The sequence below is a fragment of the Alternaria arbusti genome (genome assembly GCF_024043155.1).
Source record: "Alternaria arbusti strain BMP 1465 chromosome Unknown scaffold_29, whole genome shotgun sequence".
Taxonomy (NCBI): Eukaryota; Fungi; Ascomycota; class Dothideomycetes; order Pleosporales; family Pleosporaceae; genus Alternaria; species Alternaria arbusti.
The window spans coordinates 86,108-111,682 of NW_026249969.1; the positions used below are offsets into that span (position 1 = coordinate 86,108).

Consider the following 25,575-nt stretch of genomic DNA (forward strand, 5'->3'; position numbering starts at 1 on the left):
AAGCTCGACCATGTATATTTGCATTCCTCAGATGCTCGACAGAGCATCGTAAAATCTACCTACCACGAATCCCACCATGCAACAATCCCTGGGCGTTTCCGATCCCTTCGAGCGCGTTCGCCTTGTCAAGAACATACAGTCTATGTGGAATGTCGCAAACCCTACAGACATCATTCCGGAGGGTATGCAATACCCTGGGCACATCATCGCCTGGCCTCTACCCATCCTCCGAGCCATAAGCTATCTAGCCAGTGGTATGCCGGGCGATGGGGGACGGCATCGATTCGTGGAACTCCTTAACCTCGGCCACATGACGAGGATGGCAGACGAGTCGACTGCCAACAAACCGCAGCTACAATCATCCGATCTGGAGTTTGTCCGAGACAGCGTTGGATTGCCACCGGCGGCTATGCCAGTAGAGGAGGAAGCCGCCCCAGCCCAGAATGATGTTGCAACCCCCCAACCACGTCCACAACGAATACTTCCAGAAGATGAAGATGACCCGGAGACCTTGATGAAGAAGCAGGACCTGTGGATCAAGTACTACTGGAACGTCACTGATATTAAAGCCCTTGTTCCCCCACACATGCGGCAGCTAGACAAATTTGGAAAGCCGACCAATAGGCCGCTGCACAGCTGCAGCGACCAAAAGAATCTGACGAAGTTACTTTACCAGCTAGCTCGCATCACAAAAAGTCGAAAGGATGTAGCATGGGCGCAGATAGAAAACGCGTGGAGGGCAAGACCAGCAGGCCGTGGAGGAGGCAAAGCGTTTGCAGAACCAGACGTCAAAGCCGCTCTTGATTACTTCCGTGAACTACGTGAAAAGAAAGAAGAAGAAGAAGACTCTTTGATCGACAGTCGAGGGCAACTACCTATTGCACCTTCAAACCCCGACGGGACTACCGGAGAGGAGGGCCACGATGGCGCGACGAACGCCCAGCGGGGAGGTCAGCATCTCGATAGAAGGCAACAGAAAAGACAACGACGCGAAGCTCCAGCCACCGAACCCAACACCCAAGACAGTGCCGATCTCCAAACGCTACTGCCGGGCGTGGATTTCCCAGAGGCAGAGCTCCCTTTGGCTCGCAGCCGACGCTCATCGGTCGTGGCAAGACGTGGCAACGATCGCACAAGTATCATAGCGAGCCAGGACGCCACGGTTGACAGGACTACATTGAACGTAGAAGAAGCGGGTCGAGCAGCGACCTTGCCGCTAAAGAGGAAGAGACGGTATTCACTAGACGAAGACGAGGCAGACGTTGATGAGGAAGGTGGCAAGACGGATGATGACGAAAAGGATGAGCTGGAGCCAGAGGAGGTGCAAGAACCACCAGAAAACTAGGCCGTGCCGTTCGAGACGGAGGACGCACCACAAGATGGTCAAGTAGAGGATGGCGCAAGAGGTTAAAGCAATGTAAATAAGACATAGTGCAAATTAGATCTCAGGCTAGTACATGACTGGTAGTGCCCGCAACTGTCACGTGTAATTGTAACATTCCAAGTTGTTTATTGCTGCGCCTCAGTGGCGCGTGGGGCTTGACCGATCCGGACATGTACCAATAGACGTGTGGCACACTGCAGATTCAATGTCGCACAGCAGTAAAGGTACGGACATGGGTAACTCGAAGCCTCTGTGAGCTGTTCCTTCGAACGCCGCGCAACTTTGGGGTTTGAAAGGAAGTTACCCCGCATTGTTCGCTGTTTCGCTCTTGCCAAAAGCCTAACCGCCCCAGCTTCAGAATGACGAGCGAGAATCCCGCCTCATATACGCATGCACCAACTCAGGTAAGCAATTTTGGACGTCAAAGAAGCGGACGAGGCTAATACTATGTTGTAACTCGGTAGCATACACTTTCAGAAGTGGATACTACCCCCAAAGATATTCTTATCACGATCGGAGATGTCAAATACGATGTCGACCTCTCGCAGATACCTTATCTGTCGTCCTTTGACGATTTCCAAGCCAAAGCCCAGCCCGACGCGACCGAGTTGGTCCACGGCCCAATACCACTTTTCGACGTAGCTTTGAAGGGAATCCAATCGGGTTATCGTCAATGCTTCAGGAATCTTCCCCCCGAACTTCAACAGTACCACGTTCTATGCGAAACATACGAGTTTCTCGGCATTAATGTCCTCGAAAAACGACGTATCGACCAGATCTTCAGCGATCTGAGGCTCTGCAAGATAGATTGGGACCCAGAGGATGAAGATACCAAGGGTGTTAAGTCGAAAGCACGCGACGCCGCTTTCAGGTTGCTGTATCTCATCCTGCTGGGCGAGTTTGAGGATGATAAAATGAATGGCGACAAGGCATACAACGCAGTGTTGTTCGTGTTATCGCATCCCGCGACGTTCAAGTCAAGAACAAGAGCCGTAGTTCGGGCGGCGTATGAGGAACGTTTTGTTGTCTCGCAGAAGCAGATAAAGAGACTAGATCAATGGCTGAAAGGAGATACTGCAGATGAAAGCGAAGAAGCTACCACTACAGATGAGGAATCACCTGAGGATTACTACGGATCAGATGAGTGCTGTGAATCGGATTGGTCGTAGGGATTGGGAAATTCGTGCTGTTAGTCAGAAAGTCATGCTTTCATTGTCAAAGCCCTGGCGGTCACGTCACTCGATCAAAAGAGATGTGATACGTAACCACGGATGCTTGCTGTCTTCACGGGTAATCACAGTCTTTTGCATTATCCCGCGTGACAGTAGCAAATAAAATACTGCCATCTTAACCATCTATATCAGTAGTAGGAATGCTCTCCTGTCCGTCTCAAAATCCTCATTTCACTGTCGATAATACCATGTATCTACCAAAAGAGCATCTCGACCGTGACGAGCGACTGGATCTCGCGACGAAGATTACATCTCAGCGGGAAACCACTACCAAGAGCACTGCGTGTATTCCACTATCTATGCGCTACATCAAAGACCTTCAGTGGTGGCCTATTGAGATCTTGCGGGCCTTGGGTAACCTCGCCGACGAAATGCCCGGTATCGACGACTGGAATAATGTCTACGATCTACTGGTAGAGGGCAAAATGAAGAGGATGAAGGACAGTTCGAACACCTCGTCAGCAGAGATACACCTGAGCGACATAGAATTCGTTCGAGAGCGCGTTCGGGCGGGAGAAGGGAAGGGAAAGCAGAATATGGTTGACACAACTATGGACGATGACGGTATGTTCATATTTCATACATTGTTTGAAGTCGCAAAAGAGCTAACTTGCGCAGAAGCAGATTCCACCCGACACACATTTGATGATACGAGGTAGTCCATCCGGCTGATGATACAGACGACGTCGATGCCGCTATCGAGCCGGGCGTGACTTCTGGAGCAACTCTTCTCCTAAACGCAACCAATGCCCTTCCACCAGCTATACTCCCCTCCGAAGATTGTTATTTCGGTCCTCATCCATCAAGCTGCTCGCACGAGTAACAAGATGTCTTAGAACCGCCTCAGCCAAGGCGTAGCAAAGAGGTTACGTACTACTAAGAAGTTAGCAAAATATCTTAAAAGCTATCCGTGGCGGCGACTTTACCCTACCCCAAGGCCCTTCCGAGCCATCATAGCATACTCCTAACCCTTCACTTCCGGCACAGCTTTTGACACCACAACCCCAAATCGACATTTCGTCTCCCCAACGCCAGATCTCGCACAGTATTTACACCCAGAGCCATCACCGGGATCACCACTGCAACGTATCTTCCTCTCCCGGCAACGGGTGCACGTTGTCTTGGCTTGACGACTCCTCACAGCCAGCCGTTGCTCTTCGCTCAGTGGTCCAGGTCTCCGCTTGGGTGTTTGTTCGCGGCTTGCTGCATTGTCCAATTTGTGAGATTCCGGACGCTCGACTCCAGATTGTCCCTCGTTGGCGATCAGTTCTGGTTGCTTATCGGACTGAGTGGATGTGTCGGGCTCGTTGTCAGGGGAGGGTTGAGATGGTTGACGGTCCGCAGTAACAGCTTCCTCTTGGTCTCGCATTGGTACTTCAGTTTGTGATATTCTCTAGGGTGCTTGTGTGGAAGTGTTGAAATGCTCTGTCCTATCAAGTGCGCTGATATGGCGGCTTACAAGAACAACGAAGGCGTGACCTACGATGCGAACGATGAAGCAGAAGAGAAGATTGGTCCAGCCTGGTCATATCTTGGGTCAGCCGCGCTTTTGAGTGGAGTTTGATGTGTGACAGCCATCTGCGTGTCAGCTACTACGTCTGTCGTGAAACATTGGCTCGACTAAATTGAGGAACCTATGACTGGTTATGGCGTGGGATGCATTGGATGAGGGCATGTATAGCCAGCTTGACGCATACCAACATTCTCGCGCGTCTTTTGGATGAGATAAAGATCATGTTTTACAAGAAGTCTGATAAATACATTCGAGCCGCGACCGTGCAGCCCCATAGCCTTACATACTGCCGAAGCATCTCGTGGCAGAGCTATTGAACCCTAATACTTTCGATTCATACCATGAGAGAGTGCGAAACACCGTTGCAGCTGCGTGATATCCTGTAAACACCCCCGAGGCTGGCGGCTGGCGAATTGGACCTGATGGATCAGGTTTCTAGTGCTGATACTAGACAATGTTCTGTTCGCCATCTTGCCAGAGGGTTTCATGCGCCTCATATCAGGAAGCAGAGTATGAGCAGAAGTTTGAACATTTAGCGAGGCCTCTCGCACCCTCCGTCGGTCTGCGAAAGTACTTGTTTCTCTTAACACTCGTGTCGTAGGTCAGATCCGGAATAGCGCTGGGAGTCAACGGCAACGAATTCTTCCGCGGGGACGCTCCATAATTTGATCCTTTGCTCTCATAGACTGTAGGATCAGTTGGGTCACATCGTCACGCTCAGATGAGTCGCGACAATTCTAAAAATTGTTAAAAAAGGGTAGACAACTTGATGGCTCGTACACACCTCCAATAGTGCTCTGAGCTGGAAAATATAAAAGTAGAGGAACTTCATTTCCTCCCAGGTCTCTCGATAGCACAATATGTCCATCCACGCGAAGCATTGTTCCATGAGAATAACGAGAGGGATACCCGAATCTTCATAAACCGCTTTAGGTACGTAGTCACTTTTCAGTATGAGCCCGTCAATGAGAGACCTGTTATGGTAAGGATTATAATGCCGTGGATCGCCTTCCACGATCGTTTCATGTGAAAAGGTTATCAAAACCTCAATCGATCTGTAGAGCGTATAAATACGCAACACTTTTTCTCCGTCCGGGCACACAGCACTTTTGCCAGGACCCAACAGGTAGTCTTTGGCAGATTGGTGGACAAAGAGGACTTTGTCATTCTGCTCTGACAGGAATGACCCACATTCTCGAACGATGTCTCGCATTGTTCCTACTTTATCCCCAACTTCATCTAGCTCTTTCACGAAATAGGCCAATTCGTACGTCTCAAGAGGTCTTGGTGATGTCAGCACGACCCCGAGCACAAACTTGTAAAGCTTCGATTCCGGCTCATCTAAGCTCTGAACTTGCTGGAGCATCCTTCCATACAGTTGTTCGAGCCCAGGAGGGAAGGCCTGCATGTCCTTTTCGTAGAACACGCGTTTCGAGACCTCCAACCTCTTGCAGACTAACGCTACCCATAAGAAGGTCCCTCCAGCATTCTTCTTTAGGTAGTCGCGGATCGTTTCGGTATCCGTTGGGCCCAATCTCTTCTTATCAGTCAACGCTTTGACTTTGTGTTCGATGTAGGTATCGACTGCATCAAGTATAGCTTCGGATTTGGGATCGAGTTGAAGATGGAGCATTTGAGGATGCTCAGTAAGCACATCGCGAATATCGTTCCAGCCGCGTGAGGAGATTATCCACTTGGTGTGTGGTAGCTTTCTTGAAATCTGTACAATCAGTTCCAAGAGTCTTCTACGATCTTCGGGGTCGATGCATTCGTCCATAGCGTCTATGATGAGGTAGATTTTCCCATGTCGTATGTATAAGTCGTCCAGCATACTGGTAATGATCCCGGACAGAGCCGTCCATGTATTCGCGTCGGCGAATAACTTTTCGCCCACGCGATCATACTCCAGCCGTACATAGCGTACAAGTGAGGGCTGCTGACCGATCAAATGATGAATGAGACCCCGTAAGACTGCCGTCGCGTTGTTGTTGTTCGGTTCCGATGTCTGGCAGAAGAAGTAAGATATGAGATCATCCGCCGCCACGGTTTGTTCGAGTGCGTCAATGATTCCGCACATAAGCATGGTTTTGCCTTGACCGGGTGAAATAGAAGTTATTAGTACGTATTCCTCATCAAACCACGTCAACCTAGGGAAAACCTGAACAGGTCTGGAGCCTACATCGACGCCAGGCCACCTATGTTGTATGCTTTTATGTTGATGTAGGCTGCAGACCTGTTCAATTTTTCCCTTATATGAGGTGAAACCACGACATCGAATGCTGCTAACTCACCCTTCAACCCAGAGTAATCGCTCTTCACGGTCATCCCGCCAACGCCGATAATCCGCGTTGTCAAGTATCCATCGGAAAGAGGCATCCAATAATCCTCCTTTTGCATGTTCGAGCCGTTTTTTATCGTGACTGGGGTTCGTCAGGAACAGGTCTCGGAGACACTCGTTGTCGTCGGCAGTCTTCGTATACGCCAGAGAGTGCGCCGTTTGTTCCTGGATACTCGTCACAATGTTATGCAGGCTGATGTCCTGTGACTCGGCTTTCTCCGCGATAGTTTGGAGTTGGTTGCGGATTTCATGCGTGTTGAATTGAGCTGCATCTTGGCGTATCGATTCTTCCTTCTCCTTGATCGCAGCCAGCTCACCTTCCCAATCATCCCACTTGACAAGGTCTCTTGCAAAGACAGTGCCACGCCGGCGATGATATGTGATGATACTGTTGATCTGGTATGCCAGGAGACGAGTGTAAAGGTCGACGAGATTCTTCTCGAGTTTATCTTGCAGCGACTGCGATCGTCGGGCTTCTTGATTTCTCTCTAGGAGAAGATCAGCTAGGTGCCAGTACCAATCCATCCTCGATATGACGTAAGCAATTCCATCTCTATTAGAAGACTGTTGGGTGAGTGGATTCATAAGTATCTGACATGCATCAGCCATGTGCTTGCATCATCAAAGTTCGCCAGCCATACGTCAAGAGCAAGGCAGATCGGTACCCAAGCTATAGAGGCTTCTGGAGAAGCTCTGGTAGCTGTTGCGACGCTATCCTTGACGACATTGAACACCTGCAGGCCTTGCGCGAGTGCTTCGTTAGTCGTAGCTGCCTTCTCCGTCCTGAGCAATCCAGAGTCAACGAGCTGTCGCATCTGCAGTGATCTTGACTGCCCTAGGCTGATCTCGTTGATCTGTGTATCGAGGTTCACGGCCTTAAGCTCTTGTCCATCAATTTGGCCTGACAGGATGCCCTCATAGTGTTCGATCAATTTCGGATCCTTTGATTTGAGTTGGTCGTATGCCAGGTTCCATAGACGTCCGGGTAAGCTCTCCGCTACCAGTTCTGGGTTACTGGTGCTCGTTGACTGGAGATCCGTCGTGGAGGAGGTTTTCGGCCCCTCCTCGCTCCGCTTCTCTTGCAAGTCGTCACTGGTGGGCACAGCGACTTGTGGTACCGGTGTCCTAGGCCTCTCTCGGCCCTTTCGGCGGGAAAATCTGAACAAGTTGCAACACCCCATTATTGCGGAAGGTATGGAAGGCGAGTATGAAGTAAGGCGAATTGGGAGGAAGAAACAAGGTGCAATACAGCCTTGCAGCGACTGTGCCGCATGAAGCATGCATGCGGGGGCCTACTTCGACATCATTGGCCGTCCACCCACCATCCGATAGCATGCATAGGGAAAGTATGTCGTCGCAAATTAACCAAGGCTGTACTCATCCGATGTAGCAATCGATGATTGGATCAGAAGGGCTTGTACGCCGAAGCGTGCATACATGCCGTTGGCTTCGGGTGCAGTGAACGCCACCCTCGAAGAGTGCGCCATCTTATTGGTGTCAGATCTTGCACTGGAGTCGGATGCCGTCGCGCGGTGTTGGGGTGATGGAAGTGAAGAACGTGGACGCGTCGATGCCGTCTGAGGTTTGTAGCGCGACTTCCTGCCCATCTTATCAGCGACTAGCGGCGATAACGTCATCGATCACCAACGCCGACAGCCTCACGCGTCCCATCCCACCCGCGCTCAAACCGGTGGAACAGCATATTAGCTAGCACAGTATGTCGGGCACCTCTTCCTCTTCAGAGAAGATAACCCAGATCTACACCCCCAACCCCTCCGGCACCGAACCCGCCAGCACCCAAGCCGTCATCTCAGCACTCAACCTCCAGGTACACGTCGAAGGCGGCTACTATGCGGAAATCGATCGCAACCCGCTGACCATTCCCAACCCTTTCTTGGTGAAGAACGGCGGCGATGAGAAAGATGATGTGAAGAACACGGCGGAGAAACCCATGTCAGGTGACAATGCAATCAGAAACGCGAGCACGAGCATATACTACATGTTGAGTGCAGTGAATCCTCAGGGACACTTTCATCGGAATAAGGGGAGAACTGTACGTATGACCCGACCATCATTGCCTACGACTGCGTGCGGCAAACACAAGGTATTTGGGGACTATACCTGCATTCAGATTATCATGTAGAGTTACATGACCGCATTTTGCGGCCCTGCCCTGTATTGTTCTCCATGAAGTAACCCTATCATTCAAGTCCTGGAACGCACGCGGTGGTCGAATCGTTACCGATACTAATGGTCATACAAAGGTACACACCCTCATCTCAGGTCGAGGTCGTTACGTCCTCATCCACGCCGACGAGCCCGGCACTAAGAAGCGCATCGAAACGTTCGTGGTTGGGACTGATGTCACCAAAGGAGAGAAGAGTGTGTGGATTGTTGAGGGTGGGAAGTACAAGGCGAGTTTTCTGCTTGATGGAGCGGAGGGGGAGAGATTGTTGATCAGTGAGGTATGTGCTTTCACACATGATCGTTGACCACGTATTTCTGACTAACGCGACTTTTCAGACTGTAATACCCGGCTTTGAGTTCTCGGATCATGACTTCTTGACGATGGACAAGTTCAAGCAGATTGTTACGGATGAACAGGCGAAGGAATTGGAGTGGTTGGTGAGGAAATCATGAGACCGCACCCGGTATCAGACGCATCACGTCGAAGATGCAGATTCACCTGCAAAAAGCAAATGCGACGCTGATAACCTGCATTGACTGCCCAGGTGTGGCGAAACGCGATGTCGCGTCTTCACGTGTGCGTGATGAAATAATGGCGGGGCGCTATCGATAACGGGCAAAATTGTCGATATTCCGTCACGCAAGCCCACGCTCAGCGATTCTCTCAGCAACACAACCCAAAATGACTTCAGCATTCGGCCCAATCGCCGGTAAGTAGTCGCGCCTCTTTATACAGCAGATTTCTAACATTCCCCGCAGAGCAACACCAGGACAAATTCGACCTCGGAATCTGGCACGCGCTCTTCAACTGGAACAACCTCACCGTCGCCGTCCAAAACCAATGGGGCGGCCCCGACTCCTCGGATAAGCGCGACTGGCTCGCAGGCCAAATCTCCGAACTCTTCGCCGCAGAGCCCCTCACAGACCAAGAAGATGTGGAAGTGGTCCTACTACAAGTCCTCGAGGACGAGTTCGGCGTACGCGTAGAAGACGAGACCGAAGTCGCCGTTGCGCGCGAGATCATGGCGATACGGAAGGAGATTGGCGAGGGCAACACAGCGATGGTGGATGCGCTGCAGAAGAAGTGGGAAGATCGGAAGGGCAAGGAGGTTGCGACTGGGAGTGTTAATGTCAAGGAGACGAATCAGGACTTTGAGGGGGATAGTGTGGATGAGGAGACGGATGAGGACGAGGATGTTGATATGGATGATGCGCCTGCGCTTGTGCCTGCGAAACCGAAGGCGGCTAAGCCTGAGCCCGAGATCGACGAGGACGGCTTCACGACGGTGGTTGGCAAGAAGAAGAGATGAAGAGGAGAGGGAGGAAAGAGGAGCAGCGATACCAAGCCAGCTGAGGCAGTCGAAGTGTTATGGATGATGTGGGTGACCACTACATAGATCCCCATCTATGGGTGCACACAACAGACACCGAGCAGCGAGCAGCGAGCGCGCACATCAGCAGCAAGTGGCGACGCCATTAGGCCGGTGTGATGGCCATCTAGCAACATATTGGAAGAGGAAGTTCAGACTCAAAATGAATTCATCATCGTCGCGTCAACAGTCTCGACCATTGTTTGTGTAACGCGAGCGTGCCTGAGCTGGTGATGTACGCCCAACTGCTAGCGGCAATTGCGGAGCTTCATGCATGGCCCCGCCCGCATTTGACCTGCACCCTTGATTGACCCAACCAGCCTGTGTCTCACGACCACAACAACATCCTTAGCCCCCACCCTATACACAACCTCCCCTACACCTCGCCTCCCTTCTGGACAGTCGTAGCTATGGATTCCGCCTACGATCACATCCAGGAGGAGAGCTACCCGCAGGACCCCACCAAGCAGTCCGCCGGCGGAGATAACACCCACCAGGAGACGACCAACAACTTCAACGCCGAGTTCCAGGATGCTTACAAAGCTATATCGAGTAGCCCGTGGGCGGCGCGTCTAGGAGGATTTCTGGGGAATGTGAGGAAGCAGGTAAGACCGGCGTGTGGGATTCAAGCTACCCTTTCTGACCATGTGCGGTGTAGGGCGAGCAATACTACGACAACGCAAGCAAGCAATATGCGCCACAGGTCAAGAACGCCTCCGCCAGCGTCTCCAACATCATCAGCCACGCGCGCAAGATCTCCCTCCAACCCGGCGACGCCTCGAGCTCCAAATCTGCGTCCACCTCCCAAGACGCTTCCACCGAGAAAGCGACCGAGGACACAGAAGCCCACCCCGACCGTCCCGAATCCCTGACCGCAGACATTGTAAAGGAGGCAGAAGGCATACTATCGCGCTTCCGCTCCGAAGCCGCAAAACGCCTCAAAGACGTAGAAAAAGCCGAAGACGCCGCCGACGAAGCGCTCCTCAAATTCGGCAGCAACATCCGCAACTTCCTCCGCGACGCCGTCACCATCGCGCCTCCCGAAGCCGGTTCGCAAGCCGCCAAAGACGGCGATGTGCTATTCGAAAGCAAAGACAGCAGCGGCAAGAAGGTCGTTCACGCCACGCGCTTCGACGCCCAACTCCACGTTATCCACTCGACGCTCGATTCCTTCCTCAAAGACCCCGCGAGCCCGGAGTGGGAGAACTGGAAGGCGGGCTTTGATGTGGAGAAGAAGACTGAGGCTATTGCGAAGGATTTGGAGAAGCATGAGGAGTTGAGGAGTGCGATGGAGAAGTGTGTGCCGGAGAAGGTGGAGTATAAGGTGTTTTGGTGCAGATATTATTTCTTGCGCCATGTTATTGAGAGTGAGGAGCAGAGGAGGAGGGAGATGCTCAAGGGTGAGTTGCATCTACTACCCCTGGAAAGGATAGTAAAGCTAACATGTAAACAGCATCTACACCCGCCGCTGACGAAGAAGTAGCCTGGGACGAAGACTCGGAAGAAGAAGACGACGATGACGAAGACGAAGAAGAAGATGACGACGAAGACGATTCCTCCGAAGAAGACGACTCAGACGACGACTCCGACGATAACGCTACCGTTACCAAACCCACAACTAAATCCACCACCGCCGCTCCCTCCACCACAACCACAAAACCCGCCTCCGCCAGCACAACAACCAGCACAACCAAACCTCCAACCGACCTCGCGGCCTCCGTCAAAACCCTCAAACCCACAGACGACGCTAAACCAACACCCGCGCAACCCCGCCGATCAAACGATGAGAAGAGTGTCGCGGATAGCGACGCGAGTTATGATCTTGTTTCTGGGACGACGACGAGGGCGCCGGGGAGTCCGCAGGATGGGAAGGATGGGAAGAAGAAGGTTGTAACTGAGGAGAGCGATGAGGAGGAGGACTGGGAGTAGGGGGTTTGGTGAGGGGAGGGGATGGGATGGGATGAGGATGGGTGGAGGTGAGGGGTTGGAGGAGTAGGGGTGGGGATGAATATGTGAATATGAATATGAATGATGTGTGGTGTTTTCGGCGCGATGGGATTGTGTGTTTTGGTTATTTGTTGTGTGTTGATTGATGGGTAACTTGATAGGATAGTGACTTATGTAAGATTATCTTACTTTTTCGGTTTTATTGGATATTTGCCGAGAATGCTTGCTCGCTATGCTACGCTGATTCATACTAAACTGAAGGTGCATTCTACGAACAAAAGACAAGTGGTATCTAGAACGCCATTCTGATGCTGCACATCGCTCGCTTTACTGGACTTGAACATGAAATAAAGGACCAAATCTTCAAACCCCGCACATGCTCGCTCGTCGAACTCCGCCGTCGTAAAGATCGTTTTCTCGTTAGCCCGGTTCGAGTTACAAAGCTGTTAATTCGGTCTCGCCACGCTACTAGGCGGCGTATCAGGCGGCACACTACCTGTGCGCGGTATCGCTGTGTTGTTGCTTGACCTCCGCGAGAAGTTGGGCTGTTTCATCTGATTGAGATGCTGACCCGGTTGTGTGGTTGCCCGCCTGAGGAGTGGGCTCGGCGAGGAGACGTTACCCAGACTATGCCTTGCGGTGTGTGAGAACTCGGTGGAAGAATATGAGCGGACAGTCGGGGTCCCAGGTGTACTACTCCGCGAGCGCGAGTACGGCGATGAACCGCGCTGACCGATGGGATAGCTATCGTAATCGTAACTCCTGCCGTCGTTCACAGTGGGCGTATCTGTCCACCCATCGCGATCGTGGTCGTGCACTTGCTCATGGCCGTGTTCGTGCAATTCATGCTCTAGGTACTCTTCTCCTCTCCTCTTGATCGGACTCTCGTCGTATGGATCAAAGCCGACTCTCATCCTCGCCTCCCTTCTCACTTGTCGCCGCAGTTCCGAATCGCCACCTGCACCTACTGTGCTGCTATCCGAGAGGAAGAAGTTCAGAAACTCATCTGGAATGGCGAGATGGGATGATTGCTGGAATTGCTGGAGCGCAGTCAAGCGTATGAGCATCTCCAGAAGCGAGAGTGAAGTCTTGATAGCAGGGAGAGACGTTGGCGCTTGTTGCTGGTATTGTGGAGTAGGCGCAGAAGCCTTTTGCGGCGAGGGAATCATCTGGTTGCTGGAATTCGGTTGGGGGGAGGTAGGTGTGCTAGGCCGAAGATTGAGGTTGGAGAAGCGGCCGAGGAAGTCGGGTGGTGTGGGTGTAGCTGCTGGGGATGGGGAAGAAACGTCTTCAGAGAGGTCTTCTGTTTCGTCGATCTCGGAGTCGGTTGTGGGGTCTTCGGTGTATACTTCAAAAGCCATCCATTCGAGATCGAGCGTGGGTGGCAGTCGCCAGGGGTACGTAGACTGTTCGGACTCTTGTGGGGTGGGCTCTTGCGGAGCGGGCTCTTCAAGGTGCGGTGTCGACTCGCGTCGCAGCTGCTCTTCCAACTCTGTTTGCTCGGGGTCTTCATCATCAGCAACGGTATGGGAGTCGTCCGACTCATATCCAGGTTCCTCGGTATCGCGTTCCATCATCCGTCGAGGCGGCGCTGCATTGACGTCTCGTTTCAGCAGCAAGATGGGGTTGTTGCTTTCATTGTCGGAACCGATGTTCAGTATCTTGCCCGTGTCGGCGTAGAAGATCTTTGACACTTCATGTATGGGTATGATCTCACGAACACCTGCTTGCTCGACACTATCATATGGTCCTGGTTGGGGTTCGCCCTCTTCAAACTCATGCATACGGCCGTCGTCCAAGTCTTCAACGATGAGCAGCTGGTAAGCGAACTCTTGTAATACACTATCGGATGGGATGTGAGGGTGTTTAGCCTCGTCAGCGCGTCGGCTGTCCTGCCCAAAGGGCGTCGGATAGTCATAGACATTGTCCAGTGGAACTCGCATCAGTGTAACACGCGCCTTGTGCATGACCTCCTTCCATGTCGTCTCTCGCACGTCTTCTTCATGAGCTCGGTGCGCGTATCCAGCGAACAACATGTACATGGAAAGTGTGAAGGTCGGACCAATTTGCTGAGCCCTAGGCTTCGATGCGCAATATTGCATGTCGCCCGAAGTGAGAAAGGTGCTCGCCTGTAGGAGCCGTGATGGCGATACAGTAGCTGGGAGTGTAGTTGAGAGACTGGTACCGGATGTGGTGATTGCCAAATTTATCAGCGGCACCGCGTCTTCAATCCGCTCCAGCAGCCTCTTCATCTCTTCAATGATGATCTTGAGCTCGACGTCGTTTTGGTCGCGTGATTTCGCTTTAGAGCTACCTCTTCTCGCAAGTTGCTCTTCAGCGACAGCCTTCTCGACACGACTACCTAAGGTCTGGATATCCCACCGAAGAGATTTGGTGAGACCCACTGCGGACTCAAGCGAGGTGTTTCCGCGTGCCGCAATCAGTTCGATCATGTCGATTGCTGGCGAAATGATCTTGATCTTGGAGTCGAGTCTAAGTTGCAGAGTAGCGAGTTCCTGCTTTTCTCGACCATCGACCGTCTTCATCAGTCGGCCGCATTGCTTGAGCGCATAGTGGCTGGTGATTGCTATGCCGCTTCGGATAGCATAGCTCATAGCCTGTTGGGTGACCTATCACGTGTTAGCATGATTCAAGAATACGAGAAGATGACTCCCTGTCTGCTATGACGTGTTGGGAGTCAAAGCATAGTCATACCTTTGCTAAGATTGCCTCCATCTTGCCCTATGGGTTGGGCTTCACCCTTGTATGTGTGGAAGGGGCGGTTGATGAAGTGGTTGGGAGAGAGGAACCATGAGGTCAGATTTCAGGTTGCCGGGGAACGCAACCGGGATTAAGTGCGGCAAGTGACGACAAAGTGAATGTTTGAGGCTGGTGAGTGCCTTCGTTGCTGGGCGCCCTGGCCAATGTTAGGCAGCGAGGCGTTGAGTCAGCCCCACACAGCCACCCAAAGCAACCCCGCCAAATCCTGCGTGGGCAGCAGCGACCCGGCACATTTTCACTTTTCGCCGACGACACTCGACGCCCGTCCGCTTATATACCTGATAGTCGCTCCCTGGCCGCGGGTCGACTTCACGCATTCTCCAATTTACGAGCGACTCGACCGCACAAAATTCGCACGCCGTCGCACTACACCACCCCGACGACACGACCCATCCCCGCGAGACCGACGTCACCATGGCCGACAGCTGGGAGCAAGAGGAGGAGCGCCTCGCGCAGCAGGCGCAGGGCATGAACCTCAACAACACGCCCACGTTCACACCAGGCGCCCAGACATTCACGCCCGGCGCCAGCACATTCGTCCCCGGCCAAGCCTACGGAGGCTACCAGGGCTACAACCAGTACGGCCAGCAGCAATATGGCGGGTACAACCAATACGGTGGCCAGCAATACGGTGGCTACCAACAGCAGCAAGGCTACCCGCAATACGGGCAGCAATACGGCGGCCAGCAAGGAGGATACCCCAACTACGGACAGCAATACCCCCAGCAACAAAACTTCCAGCCCCAGCAGGCGCAGCAAGGCCAGGCGCCCGTACGGATAGCGAAGCGAGGCGACACCGATATGGCTGGCTCAGAGGGTGCCGCACCCGCCGAGGCTAAGAAGGAGGCGCCCAAGGCAAAGGTTCTCTCGATTGGTGGCGACAGCGCGCCCAAGGCAAAGGTCCTCTCCATCGGAGGCGACACCACAACACCAAAGGTCGAGAAGGCAGGCGGCACCAAGGTCCTGAGCCTGGGCACCCCCGCCGCTCCATCGGCAGCGAAGGAGAAGGCAGACAAGGAGAAGGGCACCGCTGAGGCCGGCACCAAGGTCACCGCTGCAAAGGCCATTGAGAAGACTGGAGAGCCCACCCCGGCGTCTGGAGGCTCTGGCCGAACCTCGCCAACACCTTCCTCTGGCCGCAACAGCCCGACACCGAAGGAGAAGGCTGCCGAGAAGGCCAAGGCACAGGATGTCGAGAAGGAGATGGACGAAGTCGTTGATGAGGCCACCCTTGCCGAGATTTACGGAAAAGAGCACGTCAACATCATCTTTTTGGGTCACGTTGACGCAGGAAAGTCCACCCTCGGCGGAAGTATTCTCATTTCCACCGGCATGGTCGACGAGCGTACACTCGACAAGTACAAGAAGGAAGCCAAGGACGCTGGTCGTGAAACCTGGTACATCTCGTGGGCGCTTGACTTGAACAAGGAAGAGCGACAGCAGGGCAAGACTATCGAAGTCGGCCGAGGTTTCTTCGAGACGGAGAAGCGACGATACTCCATCCTGGACGCGCCAGGTCACAAGACATACGTACCGAACATGATCAGTGGTGCCTCGCAAGCCGATGTTGGTATTCTCGTCATCTCTGGACGTAAGGGAGAATACGAGACCGGTTTCGAGAAGGGTGGACAAACCCGAGAGCACGCCATGTTGGCCAAGACACAGGGTGTCAACAAGATCCTCATCGTCGTCAACAAGATGGACGACCCTACTGTTGAGTGGTCAGAGGACCGTTTCAAGGAGTGCACCAGCAAGGTGGTCATGTTCTTGAAGGGTCTCGGGTACAACCCCAAGACAGACATCAGCATGATGCCAGTCAGCGCGCAAACATTCACAGGTATCAAGACCCGTGTTCCCAAGGACCTCGCCCCCTGGTACGACGGCCCATCTCTGCTCGAATACCTAGACAACATGCAAGCGCTCGAGCGTAAGCTCAACGCGCCTTTCATGATGCCCATTGCTGCCAAGTACAAGGACATGGGTACCATGATTGAGGGAAAGATCGAGTCTGGTATCATCAAGAAGGAACAGAAGTAAGTCACAGTGTCATAAGCTTTGTCTGTTTTGTACTAATGATATCAGGTACCTCATGATGCCCAACCGACAAACCATTCACATCTCCGCTTTGTACGGTGAACAAGAAGAGGAAATCCCAGGCGCAACCTGTGGAGACCAGATCCGTGTGAGGCTTCGGGGTGTTGAAGAAGAAGACATTCTGCCTGTAAGCAAAGATTGGAAGATTGTTCTGATTGCTTGCTAACTTTGATGACCAGGGATACGTTCTGTGCTCACCAAAGCGCCCCGTCCACTGCGTCTCCCAGTTCGAGGCTCAGGTCGTACTGCTTGACATCAAGTCTATCCTAACAGCCGGATTCAACTGCGTGCTCCACGTCCATGCCGCACAAGAAGAGGTTACCATCACCGCACTGCTGCACAAGCTGGAGAAGGGCACTGGACGGAAATCGAAGAAGGCACCAGGATTCGCTACAAAGGGCATGAGCATCATTGCACGCTTGCAGATCACTGGTACAGCCGGAAACATCTGTGTTGAGCGATTCGAAGACTACCCACAGCTGGGACGTTTCACTCTTCGTGACCAGGGTCAGACAATCGCTATTGGCAAGATCACGAAGCTCATCACCGACGAGGCTTAAATGGCCGATTAAACCACGCATGATCAGCCCACGAGGAGGAAGAGGAGGAGCCGGATATCTGTATTGACGAAAAGCTGTCGCCATTGAGGCAACATAGCCTGAGGTTCCACGGCGTTTGGACGCAAGGCTAGCATAGACCAGCATCCGAACAATATGATGACGAGTATTCTTCCGATTCTAGTCATTGGAGTTCCTGTGTGTGATGATCTTCTACTGTACATGTATGATTCTCAGGGCTCGGAGATGAGCGTCACGGCACTGCTGTGAGACAAGCCTTTTAGTGCCGCAATCAACAGCAACCTTAATTGACCTTCCAAGTCAGGAAGTTGGATGCGTGTGCATGAAGGCTAGCGAGACGCAGAAGTCCATGACGTCACGACGCGTCTTCCAGTGAAAGAGCCTCGTCGCGTGACAGTCGCGTCACAGCCATCCATGGATGGATAGCAAGGCTATGCTTACGTCATCCACTCCCGCGGCCAAATTTCGCGACCGTCGCTCACGCAATGAACCTCTCAACCACCACGAACCTGCGCACGCTGCGTAAACCTCCCTCCCCCACCCGCCACGATGCAGGGCTTCAACATGGGGCGGTACTACCCGCCCGACGCCTCGAACCCACCCAGCTTCAACAACTCCTCCCACCCGCTCGGCAAACGCGCCAACAAGATCACCCAAGGCATCCTAACCGTCCGCTTCGAACTCCCCTTCGCCGTATGGTGCAACCACTGCACCCCACCCGCCATAATCGGCCAAGGCGTCCGATTTAACGCCGAAAAGAAGAAAGTAGGAAACTACCACACCACACCAATATGGAGTTTCCGCATGAAGCACAGCGCGTGCGGCGGGTGGTGGGAGATACGAACCGATCCACAGAACAGCGAATACGTAGTCGTTGAGGGGGCGCGACGGCGCGACTATGGACCTACCGTCAAGGACGATGCAGCGGATGGCGAGCTCAAGTTCCTGACAGAGGAGGAGAGGCAGAAGAGGCGGGACGATGCTTTTGCGAATCTAGAAGGCAAGATGGAGGATAAAGGGATTGAGAAAAAGAATAGAGAGCGGGTGGAGGAGTTGTATGATAAAGCGGAGGTTTGGCGGGATCCGTATGATGTCAATGCGAAGTTGAGGGAAGTGTTCCGTGGGAAGAGGAAGGTGTGGAGGAAGGAGGAGAGGCATAAGGAGGGTATGCAGGAGAAGTTTAGTTTGGGGCTGGATATTGTGGATGAGATCGAGGCGGATAGGACGAGGGCTGGGTTGGTGGAGTTTGGCGCTAAGGATGTGGGTGAGGGTGGGGAGTTGGAGGGGTTGGCGTGGAAGCCGCTGTTTGGGGAGGCGGAGGTGGGGGATGTGAAGGCTGTGGAGTCGGCGAGGAAGACGAAGAAGCTTAAGGCGGAAGTTGCGAAAGAGAAGTCGAGGCTGGGGTTGCAGCAGACATTAGTCGGGAATACGAGGGCGGTAGTTGATCCGTTCCTGAACAAAGACGCACCAGCGACACCGAGAGTCAATCTGGGCATATTGAAGAGGAAGAGAGACCCTGAGACGAAAGACGCGGTAGCGGTCTCAACGACATCAGATCAAGAGAAGGAGAAGACAGAAGCCGCGGTGCCGACGAAGAAGCCGGCCTTGCTTGGGGCGTTGGTGGGGTACGACTCGGATTGACCGCATCCGCACTCGATGATTGACGACCGTTAAACGACACTCTGTTGGCATTCCCTGGCGTTCGGGTGATGGAGCATATGATACCCCGTTTTCTTTTCATTTACTATCAGCAATTCACGCATACCAGTCTTCTGCTACAGGCCGGCTTTCACACTTGCCGCGGTTAGGAAGCTTCACACAATGGCATCAGCTCACGTTCACTATTGCAGTCGCCTGCTCGCTGTTCATCTAACACAATTTTGAAGATCCCTCAATGACCTTTACTGCTGGTACAACCCTGAACGTTACACTCGCCAATCTTCCACATCCTCAGCATCTGGCCAATACCAAATTTGTGGCAATTATGAGTTCAACACAAACCCACGATGATGACACACTAAAGGTAACTACTGGGCACTCACCCAGGGGTATCGGGGATCTACCACCAGAACTACTTTTAAAAATCGCCGACTTCGCTGCAGTCACCGATACGAATTCCAAGAAGATACTCTGCAAGCTCTGTCTAGTCAAGCCTCTCAACCCAACCGCGACGGAAGCGCTTTACGCCAACATTCATGCCGGTGCCGACTTCAACCCCGTCCTTCTCATACGAACCCTCCTCAGCCATCCCTCTCTCGCCGCCCTGGTGCGCTCGCTCAAGCTAAATGCAGTCTGGAACGGGTATCGGAACCAGAAATACCGGATAGCGATATTGAACAGCGATGACCCCAACACCCCTCCAGTAACCCTCGAAGACTTGCAGGGTTTAACTACAGATCCCGTTGTAAAACGGCTACTGCAAGCTCCAGATATTCACTTCGGCGCTGCAGCATGTGCATTGCTATATCTCCACACACCAAATATACATACCTCAAGTATGCCGTGGAAGGCCACTACCGCAAACTCAAACTCCCAGAGCTCTCCATCATGGTATCCACGCGACCATGGGAAATCCCCTTCCTACCCGGCCCCCTCTTACAGACACTACCAAACTACAACCTCCTCAAAAACATCACCATACGAACCCCCCACATAGACATCGACCGCATCGCAAAACTACTCCAACTACCCAACCTCCATCAACTAGAAGTCTGGAACCTGCGCGAACTCCAACCCCGTCATGCCTGGCACTGGGACGCCGCCCTATTCCCCAACCACACATCCACGGTCCGCCATCTCACTCTGCGCGGCGGCTACCTCCACGTCGATGTCTTGAGTCTGGTGATACGATGCTGCAAGTCGCTGTCTCACTTCGCTTATCACATGGCGCGGAATCATAACCACCGGTTTCAGCTCTGGACTAAGTTCGACAGGCCGACGAGCATCCATTTCGGCGTCGTTGTTGATGCGCTGAGGGAACATCGGGAGACGCTAAGGCATCTGGCGCTGTATAACACGGGGGCGACGGATAGACGTGTGGCTCCGAACTGGATCCCCGCGTCACTTGTTGACTTGTACAAGCTTGAGAGCTTGTGTATAGACGCTAGTGTCGTCTTCTCCCGCTCCTCATGGGGCCATCTCAAATACCTCCTCCCCGCTTCACTCAAGCGACTGCATCTATTGCATACCTGGTATGACTCGATGACGGACTGCGTGTTTGTGAGCGGCGCGTTGTATAAGATGTATGACAGATACCTCTTTCCGAGCTTGAGTTTTGTTGAGATGGAGGTGAACAGAGAGTTTTGGCGTTGGGCGGAGGAAGTGGAGAAGGAAGATGAGGGGTTTGTGTATAGGGCGTCGGCTATTAAGGCGTTGAGGGAGAAGGGGGTTAGGGCTGTGTATAGGAATAGGGAGGATGGGGAGGGGGAGTGGGGGGTTGTTCGGGGGTGGGATGGGGAGTGATGGGGTTGAGATTTCTCTGTTTCACGTTGAGTATACCCCGGGGCTATCACTGCTCTATGCTTTGCTGCTGTAGGCTTCGTTTAATATCTACACGCTCCCTGTCGAGCGCTGCAACACATTCCATTCTCAGATTTACTTACCCTCGGTGAAAGTGAAGTCACTGACTGCTCCTTCCTCTTTCGTCCTCCGGGTACACCTCGGAAGTCTCTGTCGGCTTCTGTACCACCGATACGTCATGAGCGCCCGAGCGCATCAGGCACGAGATTCGCCACCCACCAGTATATGATCTGCTCGTCCCCCGCCACCCTTCTTTTCCTCTCATTAGCCATTTCTAACAGATATGCGATGGCGCACACACTCTTCCACACACCCCTCTTCACCCTGCTTGTAATGGAGCCTTCCAAACAATGGGGGGGCTCTCCGCCTACAAGTGCGAATTAACGTTTGCGACCTTTGGGGAGGATCGGAGGCTTATTACTTGTTTTTTCACTCTATCAACGGGCAGCTGCGGCTGCCCGCCACTGTTTTCCTCCAAGGACGGTGGCTGAACTTTTTTTTGTGAGTTCACATCTTCTCATTCCTTGCTCTTGCGATGTGCTAGCAGATTTACATGACACGACATGGGCTTCTTTTCTTGACGGCGCTGGCGATCAGCTTATGGGTTAGAATGACGGAGAGGGTCAGTTTTGACTGGATGAGTGATGCTATATTGCTACATGATCGCCTTATTCTCTTGTCGTGATTGATACATGTTACCCAGGAGGTAGTCGCAGTGATGTTGTCCAGTGCAGATGATCATCTGGTGCTAATGTCTCCGCATGGCATGCGTGTGGAGTAGACGCTCAAGCGTGCAGTGGTAAATGTAGAAGCCTGTTGACCCACATTCGTCACGTCAATCTGGTGGATCGTTGCCTATCCTGAACTTCATCGCGGAGGCGTGTTTGCATATCCGATAGTGGCAACGGTGACTGCATATGAGGTTGACGACAGGCCAGTCATAATAGACCTTGATCAAACGCTCAAGGAGCGAGATGTTGAGAATGCTACCGGAGAAGCTCTCACCCTTGACTTGATGACAGGCGGAAGTTGGAGATGGTCGCCACCCAAGACTACTAGGCCCACGTCGAGGAACCATTCCGTGGTCAAAATGAGCATCAAAGACGCCTCAGTAGCTTGCGAGGCCTCATCGAAAAGGACAATGTCGAACTTGTCTACATCTGACAGCCCTAGAACACGCTGAATGACCTCGCGCTGAGAAGCTGCGGAGGTGGCGGCGACTAGTCGAGGCTTGTCGATGCATGCCTTCATGAGCTCCTGGATGGTTGAGCCGCGAGACATCGTAGCACCAGGGACCTTCGGCTGACCGGTCTGGAATCTGCACTGCTACCCGGCCATTTCATTGGCGTACTTGGTGTAGGTGAGGTACGACTCCTCATTCACGTTGGCGCAGGCGCACCCCGCCATCTTTTACGCGGAGCAGTCGGAGATGTTGAACGCGGAGATAGAGATTACCATTCCATCGGAGTAGTCAGGTGGCCTCATATGAGCCATCGTGAAACCCCGCGAGCGCCTTATTGACGGTGTTAGCTTGTAGGCGAAGCAAAAAGCCCTTGCAAAATCATACGATGCTAGACAACTACATGAAATCAGTCTGAGCTGGAATACACGCGATGGTAGTAGCAGACAGCTACAAACACCGTTATATGTATTGAGATGCATGCAAAGGATGGAGGGGACGAATACGATGGTGCGATAAGTTGGTCGCTATCATGTGGAGAACTGGCGAGTACCTCCGGGGTCCTACATGGCAAGTGGTAGCCTTCCAGTAACAGGGAATGTCGGAAGCATACCGAGGTTGGGACTGGAGATGGCCCAGGGTGATGAGCGATGCGCACGGCAAAAGTAGCATTGTGTAGGACAAGTATTCTTTATTCTTTACTATCTTCGTGGGCTTGTGAGCCTCGGTGGTTACGTCATGTCGACGCGAACTAGCGTCGCGCTAGTCAGCTAGGAAGGAGACGCGTCGTGCCCAGGTGCGATCACGATCACCCATTTGTCTCAACTCATCCATCTTCACAACAGAGGTCGCGTCAGCCACTTCTCGCAGCCATCGCATTGCGCGATTGCATACTGCCAGATGTGCAGATGCGAACCCCAATCTAACGCGTTCCTTGCCATAGACGACAACATGCATGAAGTATGCACGACCATGCGGTGTCTGGTCAACTCACAGGCCATGAGGTGATACAGTACATACACTCGAACTAACTACTCGATGGCATCTTTGTTTATAATAGCTTTGCGACAACCCCGAATCTTTTATTGCTCGCGGCTGTATCAACACGAAAGAGTCCAGGCAGCCACTGGTCTTCGTCTGGTAGGGAGATCCAACCTTTGTCTGCTCATGTTGCTCTCGCAGAACCAACACATCAACATCACAGGCGTTTCACAACCCTTCGTCGATGTCACTGCCGCGACCAGGAAGCTCGACTCTGACTAGCGACGGTCGTGCAACCCCTCCCTCTCACATGAGCCGAATTTGCTGTGCCTCACGAACGCGTCTCCCCCTGGAATAGCGGAGGATTTGTCTCATACAGTTCAGCTCGACAGTGTGTTGAGGAAGAAGTCGACCACAACTCGACGCCTGGTAGACAAGATGTGGCTTGCATTTATAGCCGCCCTTTGCCTGACCGCAACGACGAGACGTTCCGTTCTTTCTCTGAGTGTCGGCTACCTGGTCACGTCCTCCCACGGTCACAACTGTTGATTCAAGGCGCATATCGAAAGTTAACAGGCGGCTGATGCATGCTCAAAGCAACTCGGTTAACCGGAAGAATCCTTTCAGCTCCTTGCCCAACCCCACGCGACGTTGTTATTTCCCAATGTGTAAGAATCCTATATGGCCGGGGTCGCTTCTCACAGCATGGTACCCACTATGAAGCATGACTACGAGTCAGTCTCCGAGGAGCTGTCTCGAAAGACAAGACTGGTTGAGGGAGCAAATGGTCTCGTTGACCAATTCATCTCTCGAACCTATTGGAGAACCTTCTAGATCTCACAATGAGCAAGATTCTACTCACGGGCGCCACAGGATACGTTGGCGGTACTGTTCTCGCCCAGCTCATTGCAAACACAGCACCGAGTATCAAAGATCTCACTTTCGACCTCCTCATCCGCGATGCAACGCAAGCTCAGAAGCTCAAAACCGTATACGGCTCCCGTGTAAACACCATCGAATGGTCCGGTCTGGAAGATGTAGCCTTCATCGAAGACACAGCATCCAACTACGACATCATCATCAACACAGGCTCTGGCTTCATTCCTGAAGGGGCCATTGCCTTTGTCAATGGACTCGCTCGTGGCATCGATGCTGGCAAGCCGGCGCCATGGATATTGCACATATCAGGTTGCACCAACCTGTCTGACCGTCCCATATCGCAACCTCCACGACCCATACGAGAATGGAACGACGAGACAGACAAAGGCAAGATCTTCAACTTCATGAGAGCGCTCGATGGGATGGAGCCCTACACACAGCGGACAACAGAAGTGGGCGTCTTGGAGGCTGCTGATGCTACTGGCGTACAAGCTATCAGTATCAACACACCATGCATCTTTGGCGAAGGCACCGGCTTGTTCAACAAGCAAGGCCTGGTCATTCCCTTGATCATGATGTACGTTGTACAGCATGGATACGGTTGGAAGCTCAATGAAACAGCAAACTTTGATTGGGTTCACGTCATCGATCTCGCCGACATCTACGTCCTCCTCGTTCGCAAGATCCTCGAACGCGAAGATCGCGGCGTCAGTTACCTCCCATCCGGCAAGAACGGCGTCATGTTCGCGGCCGTCGGGCGCACGCTCATCAAGGACATCAACCAAGGGTGTCTGGACGCAGCATTCGCTGACGGTATCTTGCCACGTGAAGGTACTCCCAAGGAGAAGGAGATTCGGTCTGTGCCGCTGCATGAGATTGCCGACAAGCTCACTGCGGGTCGTCGCGATATCGCGGAGCGTGGTTGGGGTGGGCATAAAGCTACGAAAGCGGTACTTGCACGCAAGCTATTGGGCTGGAAGCCAAAGAGACAGCAAGATGCTTGGGAAGCTGACTTCCAAGCCGAGTTGATTGCACTGGAGGAGAACAGGCGCATGGTCACAATGGAGAGCTGCATTGGCGCGACTAAGAAGTGAGCGACGAGGCGGTGGGCTTTCCATTGAGCATGCCATCTTCGACACCTATCCAAGGAGCGAAAAGATCTATACTGCGCATCGACAGTTTCTTCTAGTTGGTCACCTTGAAGCTCCTCTAGCGCCCTTGAATCGCAAATAGAACTACGATACGACAATTCCTGCTTTCGTTCTCATCGCAATCCAAACGTGAAAATCGCGTCCCTCTCAGAATGTCCTCGACGCGTTTCATGCAACAGCATACGCGGCTCACGCATCCTTCGGCCGGGAATAACATCCCATCGGAGCTGCCTACCATCCTAAGCGGCAGGTCCCTTGTGTAGGATTTAGCCACGGCATAGGGCGTGGGGTAATGTCCGCTCTCGAGTCAGTGCGGCGTGGACATTTATGCGACACTACCGAGTATGAGCTCATCTTTGCGTCAAAATCCTAACCGAGCCTCACAGACCACCAAGAGTTGCTTCTATTCAGATAATGCATCGGCATTCTTAGCGCGACCAG

General features: G+C 52.8%; 14 protein-coding genes across 14 annotated transcripts; 10 read left to right on the plus strand and 4 right to left on the minus strand.

Annotated features, from left to right (window-relative positions):
- Window positions 1-76: 76 nt before the first annotated feature.
- Window positions 77-1,345, plus strand: J4E86_011061 (uncharacterized protein; the record flags this gene model as incomplete). The annotated part of the gene is made up of 1 exon (XM_051451555.1): window positions 77-1,345. One exon carries the CDS (start codon window positions 77-79, stop codon window positions 1,343-1,345), a length of 1,269 nt encoding a protein of 422 aa, XP_051297255.1.
- A 244-nt stretch (window positions 1,346-1,589) lies between these two features.
- Window positions 1,590-2,553, plus strand: J4E86_011062 (uncharacterized protein; the record flags this gene model as incomplete). The annotated part of the gene is made up of 2 exons (XM_051451556.1): window positions 1,590-1,608; window positions 1,883-2,553. The coding sequence occupies 2 exons, from the start codon at window positions 1,590-1,592 to the stop codon at window positions 2,551-2,553; spliced, it is 690 nt and encodes a 229-aa protein (XP_051297256.1).
- A 251-nt stretch (window positions 2,554-2,804) lies between these two features.
- On the plus strand, window positions 2,805-3,275 carry J4E86_011063 (uncharacterized protein; the record flags this gene model as incomplete). The annotated part of the gene is made up of 2 exons (XM_051451557.1): window positions 2,805-3,180; window positions 3,235-3,275. The coding sequence occupies 2 exons, from the start codon at window positions 2,805-2,807 to the stop codon at window positions 3,273-3,275; spliced, it is 417 nt and encodes a 138-aa protein (XP_051297257.1).
- Window positions 3,276-5,175: 1,900 nt separating this feature from the next.
- J4E86_011064 (uncharacterized protein) lies at window positions 5,176-5,906 on the minus strand (the record flags this gene model as incomplete). Its single annotated transcript, XM_051451558.1, has 2 exons — window positions 5,176-5,184; window positions 5,352-5,906. The coding sequence occupies 2 exons, from the start codon at window positions 5,904-5,906 to the stop codon at window positions 5,176-5,178; spliced, it is 564 nt and encodes a 187-aa protein (XP_051297258.1).
- Window positions 5,907-6,416: 510 nt separating this feature from the next.
- J4E86_011065 (uncharacterized protein) lies at window positions 6,417-7,648 on the minus strand (the record flags this gene model as incomplete). The annotated part of the gene is made up of 2 exons (XM_051451559.1): window positions 6,417-7,058; window positions 7,109-7,648. The coding sequence occupies 2 exons, from the start codon at window positions 7,646-7,648 to the stop codon at window positions 6,417-6,419; spliced, it is 1,182 nt and encodes a 393-aa protein (XP_051297259.1).
- A 536-nt stretch (window positions 7,649-8,184) lies between these two features.
- J4E86_011066 (uncharacterized protein) lies at window positions 8,185-9,107 on the plus strand (the record flags this gene model as incomplete). The annotated part of the gene is made up of 3 exons (XM_051451560.1): window positions 8,185-8,520; window positions 8,732-8,932; window positions 8,991-9,107. The coding sequence occupies 3 exons, from the start codon at window positions 8,185-8,187 to the stop codon at window positions 9,105-9,107; spliced, it is 654 nt and encodes a 217-aa protein (XP_051297260.1).
- A 229-nt stretch (window positions 9,108-9,336) lies between these two features.
- Window positions 9,337-9,964, plus strand: J4E86_011067 (uncharacterized protein; the record flags this gene model as incomplete). Its single annotated transcript, XM_051451561.1, has 2 exons — window positions 9,337-9,364; window positions 9,414-9,964. The coding sequence occupies 2 exons, from the start codon at window positions 9,337-9,339 to the stop codon at window positions 9,962-9,964; spliced, it is 579 nt and encodes a 192-aa protein (XP_051297261.1).
- A 470-nt stretch (window positions 9,965-10,434) lies between these two features.
- J4E86_011068 (uncharacterized protein) lies at window positions 10,435-11,953 on the plus strand (the record flags this gene model as incomplete). Its single annotated transcript, XM_051451562.1, has 3 exons — window positions 10,435-10,629; window positions 10,683-11,424; window positions 11,478-11,953. 3 exons carry the CDS (start codon window positions 10,435-10,437, stop codon window positions 11,951-11,953), a joined length of 1,413 nt encoding a protein of 470 aa, XP_051297262.1.
- Window positions 11,954-12,417: 464 nt separating this feature from the next.
- Window positions 12,418-14,707, minus strand: J4E86_011069 (uncharacterized protein; the record flags this gene model as incomplete). Its single annotated transcript, XM_051451563.1, has 2 exons — window positions 12,418-14,601; window positions 14,687-14,707. The coding sequence occupies 2 exons, from the start codon at window positions 14,705-14,707 to the stop codon at window positions 12,418-12,420; spliced, it is 2,205 nt and encodes a 734-aa protein (XP_051297263.1).
- A 459-nt stretch (window positions 14,708-15,166) lies between these two features.
- J4E86_011070 (uncharacterized protein) lies at window positions 15,167-17,406 on the plus strand (the record flags this gene model as incomplete). Its single annotated transcript, XM_051451564.1, has 3 exons — window positions 15,167-16,785; window positions 16,835-16,973; window positions 17,026-17,406. 3 exons carry the CDS (start codon window positions 15,167-15,169, stop codon window positions 17,404-17,406), a joined length of 2,139 nt encoding a protein of 712 aa, XP_051297264.1.
- A 567-nt stretch (window positions 17,407-17,973) lies between these two features.
- On the plus strand, window positions 17,974-19,065 carry J4E86_011071 (uncharacterized protein; the record flags this gene model as incomplete). The annotated part of the gene is made up of 1 exon (XM_051451565.1): window positions 17,974-19,065. One exon carries the CDS (start codon window positions 17,974-17,976, stop codon window positions 19,063-19,065), a length of 1,092 nt encoding a protein of 363 aa, XP_051297265.1.
- Window positions 19,066-19,318: 253 nt separating this feature from the next.
- J4E86_011072 (uncharacterized protein) lies at window positions 19,319-20,348 on the plus strand (the record flags this gene model as incomplete). Its single annotated transcript, XM_051451566.1, has 3 exons — window positions 19,319-19,690; window positions 19,921-20,260; window positions 20,338-20,348. 3 exons carry the CDS (start codon window positions 19,319-19,321, stop codon window positions 20,346-20,348), a joined length of 723 nt encoding a protein of 240 aa, XP_051297266.1.
- Window positions 20,349-21,897: 1,549 nt separating this feature from the next.
- Window positions 21,898-22,350, minus strand: J4E86_011073 (uncharacterized protein; the record flags this gene model as incomplete). Its single annotated transcript, XM_051451567.1, has 2 exons — window positions 21,898-22,261; window positions 22,295-22,350. The coding sequence occupies 2 exons, from the start codon at window positions 22,348-22,350 to the stop codon at window positions 21,898-21,900; spliced, it is 420 nt and encodes a 139-aa protein (XP_051297267.1).
- A 1,596-nt stretch (window positions 22,351-23,946) lies between these two features.
- On the plus strand, window positions 23,947-25,077 carry J4E86_011074 (uncharacterized protein; the record flags this gene model as incomplete). Its single annotated transcript, XM_051451568.1, has 1 exon — window positions 23,947-25,077. The coding sequence occupies one exon, from the start codon at window positions 23,947-23,949 to the stop codon at window positions 25,075-25,077; it is 1,131 nt and encodes a 376-aa protein (XP_051297268.1).
- Between the last annotated feature and the right edge of the window lie 498 nt (window positions 25,078-25,575).